This window comes from Dendronephthya gigantea, unplaced genomic scaffold, assembly GCF_004324835.1.
Source record: "Dendronephthya gigantea isolate DGI-Jeju-01 unplaced genomic scaffold, DenGig_1.0 000006F, whole genome shotgun sequence".
Classification (NCBI taxonomy): Eukaryota; Metazoa; Cnidaria; class Anthozoa; order Malacalcyonacea; family Nephtheidae; genus Dendronephthya; species Dendronephthya gigantea.
Window position 1 is genome coordinate 2,011,071 of NW_021163016.1, and position 8,366 is coordinate 2,019,436.

The window sequence follows — 8,366 nt, forward strand, 5'->3', positions numbered from 1 at the left end:
ATAATCGTGTAATTTAGAATAAATTACGAGGGCCAAACGAACTAAACGTTCTGCTTCTTCCATATTTTGAAGATAATAATAAACTTCGCTCAGGTTGGTTAAACAGTTGGCTAAACCGGGATGAGCAGCGTTTTCTCCATAAAGTTCGCCGGCAACCTCTAATGCATCGTTCAAGATGTTCTTCGCTTCCTCGAACTTGTCTTCGCAAAGTAAAACGACGGCAAGGTTATTCAGGGTCATAAAATAGACGAAATATTGCTTTCGGTGGTTTTTTATTCCCTTCAAAATGGTTCTAAGTATGATTTCCGCTTTGTCGTACTGTTTGAGTCTCATGAAAAGCACCGCGCTGCTGGTAAGAAAACTCACTTTCCTGTTATTCAGTGCATTGTCCTTTAAATCCTGTTCGTCTTGAAGGCTAACGATTTGCGTGTTCACATTTACAGCCTCGTTTAACAGACCCTGCTGGATATAGGCATCCATGATTGAAATCAATGCATCAATTACGTTGCTTACTGTAACGAAATCTGGCGCCAGTGTGTGTAACGTTTGCACCTCACGGCAACAGTTAATAGCTTCTTGAAATTTTCCGACGTGCATGTAGCAATGTGTGAGTGCATGACGTATACTTACGCTTTCGACAAAATCCATTGAATCATCTTTTGCGGAAAGCAAACAATCGATCGCTTTAGGAAGTTGTAAAACACGCAGATATGCTATTGCTGTTGTCATCGACGAAACATCCAGAAATGTTTCTTGTTGAAGCCCTTTCACAAGTATCTTTTCAGGGTCTCTTAAGTTGACGTTCTTGAGACATTTGGCGATTTCATTTATGTCTGGTTTAGAGGTCAGCGAAATAACTACCGGATGATGGGGGTTTTTGATCTTCAAAACGATTTTAGACATCGTTGTTGACAACGGTACAAGACTCTTATAAAGACGGACGATGGCTGTCGTGAATGAGCAAGGAGTACATTTTTCTTCAGTGACCGACAGTTGTGGAACTGTAGGTAATGCCTCCTTTTGTCTGCCTTGCCTTTGGTAGCACTTTAACCGGAGTTCAGTGGTAATACTTAACATTACCCGCAAATTCTTTGCCCCATCTTCAGTGAGTATCTTCTTCACTTTCATTTTATCTATACATCGCCAAGAACTGTGCCCGAAAATTCCAAAATATTTTGACAATTGTTCCACCAGAAGACTTGCTAATCTATAGACCTCTTTCTTCACGTCTTGTTGCGTTCCACTGTCACATAAAAGCAGTGACTTCAGGTTGTAGGTGTTCAGCAAACCTTGCATGATCTCCATGACTTGTTCTTGAAAACTTTTCCTCCTCTCGGTATTCGTGACCAGGGAAGACAATTTCTGCTCGTAAGACTTTGTCAGTTCTTCATCGCCAAAGAGATGACACACGCTGCTGAAAACGTTCGCGGTTTTCAGACTCTCGAGAGCAGAGCCGGGAATTAAATCTTGAAGCATCAGCATTTCATCTACAGTCATGATGTACTCTTGCCGAGGTTGTCCACGCCATTCTTTCCTTCCGAGAGGAGTCTTGCAGGCCCATGGCATCATACCGTCGAATGAAAATCCTTTGGGAATAACATCGTCGTAAAACCAGTCATCTTCTATATTTCCACTGTAAAAATTATTTAAACTAGAAATACCAACACTGGGCAAAATGGTTTCTCCTAATTTGATGATTTGCGCTTGAATTAAGTAGGTCAGGAATCGGAAATACTGCCGTTGTTCTGACGAAGAGCTTTTGTTTTTGGATTCCACCAGAATTGCGAACTCTAAATCGGAATATGGAGTAATCTCCTGTCTGGACATAGATCCGAGACCAATGATAGAAAAGTTGCAGGGTGCGGAACCAGCAATTTCACAACAATAAGAAAAAATTTCGACCACGAGGCACTTCATATCATTATCAATTTGTTTATATATCTTTTCAATTTCTTGGCATCGTCTTTCTTCGTCTCCTGAGTTCCAATCCGGAAGTCTGTCAAGGGCAGGGAAATATTCGTTAGTTTGTTTCAAACGAATCTCTTCTAACTTTTGCCGATTCAGATTTTTTTTGTTTTCCATCTTCTTGTAATGATCGACACCACCAGCCCCAAATACTTTACTAATGAACTTTACTTCTGCTTCGAAGATGGCTGTGTCGATTTCCTCGTCAGCCTTGTAGCTGCCGTGCTTGTAAATTCGCTCGGCCTCGAAAAGAGCGATGCTTTTAACCATCATTTCACAAAAGCCGTCATCATCCATCTGCTGCGATGCTCGGGTTGAATAGATTTCCGCCATAGCGTGGAAGCATGTTGCTTTCTCTTTGTTAAGGTGTTTTTTCATTGGAGAAGCTGATAGGATTTTTAAGGCTTTACTGAGCGATTGTTCAGCGAGATTCGATTTATTTTCATCTATTTGTCTTAAAACTTGTTCGAAATGATCTAGGAACAAGAAGGAGTTTGTCTGAGAGTGTGGGGCTATGCATATCGACAGGTTTCTGTAATTTAATTGTAACCTTAACGCAGACGTAAATTCACGAGCAATTACGAAGTTGGCGCGAGCATTTATGCTAGAAAAAAACACTTTTGTTTCGAAATGTTTGACAAGTTACCCTTAACCTGATGATCTCTCATCGGTTACATTTTTAAAGTTTATGAGTTTTTTACATCGAAAATACAACTTCCTTTGATATTGCATGTTTATATTTCCGGTGGCCTCGCTGAAATTTGATGCATACGATTCAATTTCGTTTTATAGTTCGCGAAAAATGTATACATATGTATATGTAAAGTTTGTAAAATAAAAAATCGTGCAAAATAATCGTGCACAACACTGCCGCTCAGTTCTTAAACGGACTTACCTTCCCAGATATTTTTCTTTGCTGACGGAGACTTGAATTTAGGAATGTCCCATGGCTCGTTATGAATAACTCGATCTGCAAGAAGAATTTACACATGAAGGGGTTGTATAGTATAACTGCAAAATTAAGAGCACACCGTTCTTCATTGCTGCGTGATAGTCCAGTTTATATATTACGAGTACAAAAGGCGAATTATGATTTATGAACTAACTTTTAGTTTGTCTATTCGACAGAAGGTCAATTTGTGGCCTTCAAATTTTCCTAGTTCTTCCGGACTTATGATGTGTCTCTCTAGTGCATGTAAACGAAGCTGTTTATGAAAGTGAATCGAGCAAAGATTACAAATCAATGAATTATTAGACACAGCATGGAGGAATAGCGAAAGTACTCACCAAGGAGAGAGTATGTCCTGAATAATTTCTTTGATGCATAGGCCATTACGATAACCTTGTTTAGAATTAATTGGTTTGAGTACCAGTACGCAGTACCATATATACACGTCTATAGCGTCTACAAGAAATCTTCTCGCAATTACTTGGAGATGCACTTCGCAAAATTGCTCACCACATGTTCGCGGAATGATATTTGTTGTCGTGCGACCATAGGTGCGACTCAAGGTTTTATCGTTTTGTTACGGAAAGGGTGGCGGTTACGGACTGGGTTCGAGGAGAAAATATTTCGTGCTGGTAACATGGCGACAGCACCCAACCCAACATGCAATTATACATATTTAGTATAAATACGAAGGTGATAATCAGATTGGTCAAACGACCTCGGATTATTACGTGATAATGACCCAAGCAGTTTTTCAAAATGGCGGCAAAATTTTTCTGTCAAAGTGACAGATGAAGAAATGCGTTATGTATTTTCTTTAAACGATTCCTTTTTTTTAGAAAAATCATAGTATTTGATGACCATACTAATTTTTAATTATACTAAAACAATTATTCGCCTCAGGCTGGGTGAGTATCGCCGAATAAAAATCTCGACATAGTTTGCATTCGAAATTAAGTAGAAAACGCGTTTATCTCCTTACGTTCAAGAATATGTGCGTTTTACTTTCACATTTGATCGGGTAGTCACTTTTGTTTTATTCCTCTTTTCTTTCATTTTACAAATGCACTTCCTCGCGAAACAGCAAGTGAATGTACAAATTTTACAAGTCTATCAATGTCAGTTATGTCACTGGTCAGTAAAAAACAAACCTTTTGTTTTCACTTTATTTCTAAACTTTCATATTCCTAACTCCTTAAAATATCATGTCTATTTTTCAGAATAATTACAACCTTTCCAGGTACTGTAAAAATAACTACATTCCACCATTTGGACATGTACGGGCCTTCCTGCTAGCTGTGTATACGGCCCTCCCCGCTAGCTGTGTATACGGCTCTCCCCGCTAGCTATGTGCGGCCCTCCCTGCTAGCTGTGTACGGCCCTCCCTGCTAGCTGTGTACGGCCCTTCCCGGTAGCTGGGTATACGGCCCTCCCCGCTAGCTGTGTACAGCCCTCCCCGCTAGCTGTGTATACGGCCCTCCTCGCTAGCTGGGTACGGCCCTCCCCGCTAGCTGTGTTTACGCCCCTCCCCGCTAGCTGGGTGTACGGCCCTCCCCGCTAGCTGTGTGTACGCCCCTCCCCGCTAGCTGGGTGTACGGCCCTCCCCGCTAGCTGGGTGTACGCCCCTCCCCGCTAGCTGGGTGTACGGCCCTCCCCGCTAGCTGTGTATACGCCCCTCCTCGCTAGCTGGGTGTATGGCCCAGGTCCTGAGTATTCCATGAACTTCTTCATGAAAGCTTCATCTGGCAGACAGGCACTGCTTGCTCAAAAATACCGAGATATACCCCTATAACCGAATATGTAATGTACTTAATATCCCGTCAGTCCATGAATCATATATTTTTCAGTGTAGATTTATTGTTGTGAATACATAGAAAAAAACCGAAGGTTTTTAAAATAAATCTCTAACTCATTCTTAATTGAAATCATATTTTTAAATTTTGCCAATGCTGTAGAATAAAAGTACATATATAGACAGAATGACCAGAATATTTCTAATGTTTTTAGGCTGATGGCCAAAATTCCTATTATTTGGACATAAGTCGATCCTCCCTCCCTTATTCAATCTTTTTGTAAAGTAGAATTTCTTTGATAAACTTTTATTATAGCTTATTGTGAGTATCTGATTTGAGTAAGCAAAATTACTGGTAAATGGGGGGTGAAGGAAGGATTCAAAGTTATTGTAGACTACTTTATCACCCGATGCGTCGATCGGGTAAGTTATTATATCAAGCGAGGTCTAATGGGCGACTAGCGCTTTAGACTAATTTTTAAACGAAGTAATAAGAAGAAAATAAATCACCACAGCTACAAAAAGCGTACTTCAATTAGTGCAAATACAAAGTTTGGCTGTGAAATTTTGTCAGTAAAATGTGGAAAATATAGCCATGCGAAGTTGGCATATTTTGTACACTTTTGTATGCGCACGGAATGTGTAACGACCCTTTAACTAATTTAATTTAGTTACAAACTTCCGGCCGTCTTCGCATGGCTATATTTTCTGTAATTTACAACAATTCGCAGCCAAACTTGGCAGTTTTACTAATTTTAGTGAACTCTTTCAGAAAATTTCCTTTTTACCGCTGAGATAAGATATATTAGTCTAAAACGCAAGTCGTCCATTGACGCAAGCATTACTTTTTTGTTCCTATTGGCATGCATGCATATATATATAAATCTATAATTCAGCTCAATTACATCTTATACTTTTTATATGCAGGATAGCTTAAACTTCTATACGATTTGTCACGGTGCTGAGCACAAAACCAATGGTAGCATTAACTGTCCTTGGGTTTGTTCGTATTCTCTCCATTTTCTGCCATTGTTTCTTGAACCTCATCTCGCATCTCATCACTAACTGATTCTCTGGCACACAACACCTTGACTTTCTCAAACGCTTTCGAGGCAAGATCAAAATTTTTCAAACCGCTGTGACAAAGAGCAATATGGAGAGCACAGTTGGTTTCGTTATCTGGTGACTGGCAAACTTCAAAATATTTCAACGCTTCTTCAAAGTAAGTCAATGCTTTCTGGTACTCGTGATTCTCAAAGAGCGCTTTAGCGAGTAATTTGCAGGTTGAGGCTACATCTGGCACCGCTTTTCCTTCGTAAATAATTCTCCACATCTCAAGTGCCTTTTTCAGTTTGGGTATTGCTTCTTCCCACTGATTCAACATAAAGCAAGCACTACCTATGACAGAGAATTTGGAAAATTAGACTATTTTTAGTGTGTATACACCAAATCGCCAAATTGAGAATCCTACCCACAAGCTGACTATAGCCGCTTTTACACTAGAGGCTTAGATCTGGCCTGGGTCAGGTCTAGGACAAGTCTAGGCACGTTAACACTGTCTTTCTTGGTCATTATATCATGCAGTTACCCAACATATATTATAGAAAAAATACTTGGAACAAGATCCCGAACACGCCAAAAAGTGGTCATACTAGTAAGGTTCCTATACAGATTATACTATTAAGTTTAGATATAAAAAAATGGATAGTTAGGACTAGGCAAAGCCTTTCACATGTTGGTCTGGTTTTTGTGGCCAATGCCAGTTCCAGGCCTGGTATAGGCCAGATAAACAACGTTCACACATAGTGTAAACGCAGCTTATGACATCATCATTTCCACGTGAAAAAACAATTGGATATCCATGCATGCAGGAACCAATCAGTTTGTTTCTCATTTTAATCATTATGTGGGCGCTGGTGAATTATACTTACCCAAATTGTGCAAAACTCCAGCGTAATCCTGGTTTAGCTGTCCTTCCGTCAGCCACTTAAGAACTTTCTCTGCTTCTTCGAAGGCCTCTTTCGCTTCCTGAGCTTCATCAGGTTCCAAGATGTGACAGCCACCTTTGAGAACCAACGCTGCAGCATAATTTTGCAGTGGGTTTAAACCACCCTCCTTAAGAAGTTCCCTCCTCAAGGGTAAAAGCTTTTCAAGAGTTTTGGAAGCTTCGTTGGGCTGCTGATTAATATACTGGGTGAGAGCCAAATGATAGAGCACCGTGGCAATATCTTCTCTGACTGGATCCTCGGAATACAACATTTCTCTGATTTTCAAAGATTTTTTGTAATGTGTTGTAGCATCTTCGAATCGTCCAAGCGTTTTTAGAACATCCGCCTTATTATGGTGGAAAACAGCTGTATCCATATCAGGTGGTAACTCCTCTACAGTGCTTAGGCTGCAAGTGTAATAGTCGAGAGCAAGGCTTGGGTTGTTGTTTTCTTCATGAACTAATCCAAATGCGTTCATGACTTTAGCATAAAGAATTTCAGTTGCTGATGTGAACGTAGACTGCGATAATCGGAACACTTCAGCTGTTTTCAAGGCTTTTTCCAGGTCTTCAAGTGCAAGGTTGAAACATAACGTTTTACGATTAAGTTCGCTACGAATGAGAAAAACGTATGATGCTGTTTTGGAATGAATTGACTTTGGGTCTTGCTCATAGAGGTTGATAAGACTGTCAAGCAGTTCATGTGCTTCTTGATATCTTCCGGTTTGCGTAAAAATACACGATAGATTATACAGAGCAACATGTCGAAATTCTTTTCCCAATTGCCGCTGTGAAGTTGTCTTTTCCACTGAAAAACGAATACGCTGAAACATGGCTTCTGCGTGATCGAACATTCCATTAGTTCGGTAAATACCTCCTGCTCGTAATTCCGCAGTCCACAGCAGGCGCTCCAAATAACCCTGGTGTGAATCAGCGATATCGACCTGCTCCTCTATACGTCCAATCAGGTCAATAAATAAATTTCTTGCAGTATTTCGTCTTCCACAGTCTTCGTAAAACGAAGCAAGGCGGAACACTTGAGAGAGCTGATAAGCGCTTGGAGAATTGGATTTAGACAACATAATATCAATCAAGCGTCTCTGTTTTTCGGCAAGCTCGAGGCCCTCTTTCATTCTGCTTGTTTTCGCAAAAATCTCCAGCAAGGAAGAATTGATCTGAAGCAATGATACATCACTTTCATCCTTTAAGACTTTCTTTAAAACTTTTTCTGCTGATCTCAAGTGCTTTTCTGCTTGTCCTGGCGAATGCTGTCCAAAGATTTCTCCAATTGATAGGTGTGCGTGACCAATGGATTCATTCGCATCGAAACTAATATCTTCAAACATTTTCAAGGATTTGCAGATATACTCCACTCCTTCTGACTCGCGGTTTGCTTTCATCAAATTAGAACCCAGTGATCCAAAGCAAATGGCTAGATGGACATGATTGGCTTCTTTGCCGTGAATTTTCTCCTCTATTTTCAGAGCTTTCTCGTTACATGACAGAAAATACGAAGGATCATAGCAACAATGTGCTCCCAAGTTTGCAATTCGAACAAGAATTTTGACCATGTTGCAATCCTGTCCGCTTTCCTGACATTCAAGACTTTGATTCTCGTAAATTTTCAAATACTCTTCGTAATTGTTTAACGCTTCCGAGAAATTTCCACGCTC

At 40.2% G+C, this 8,366-nt stretch overlaps 1 protein-coding gene across 1 annotated transcript; it reads right to left on the bottom strand.

Annotated features, from left to right (window-relative positions):
* Positions 1–5,488: 5,488 nt before the first annotated feature.
* On the bottom strand, positions 5,489–8,366 carry LOC114516788. The gene is made up of 2 exons (XM_028536367.1): positions 6,638–8,366; positions 5,489–6,104 (listed from the first exon to the last, which is right to left on the bottom strand). Exons 1-2 carry the CDS (start codon positions 8,262–8,264, stop codon positions 5,692–5,694), a joined length of 2,040 nt encoding a protein of 679 aa, XP_028392168.1. The 5' UTR covers positions 8,265–8,366; the 3' UTR covers positions 5,489–5,691.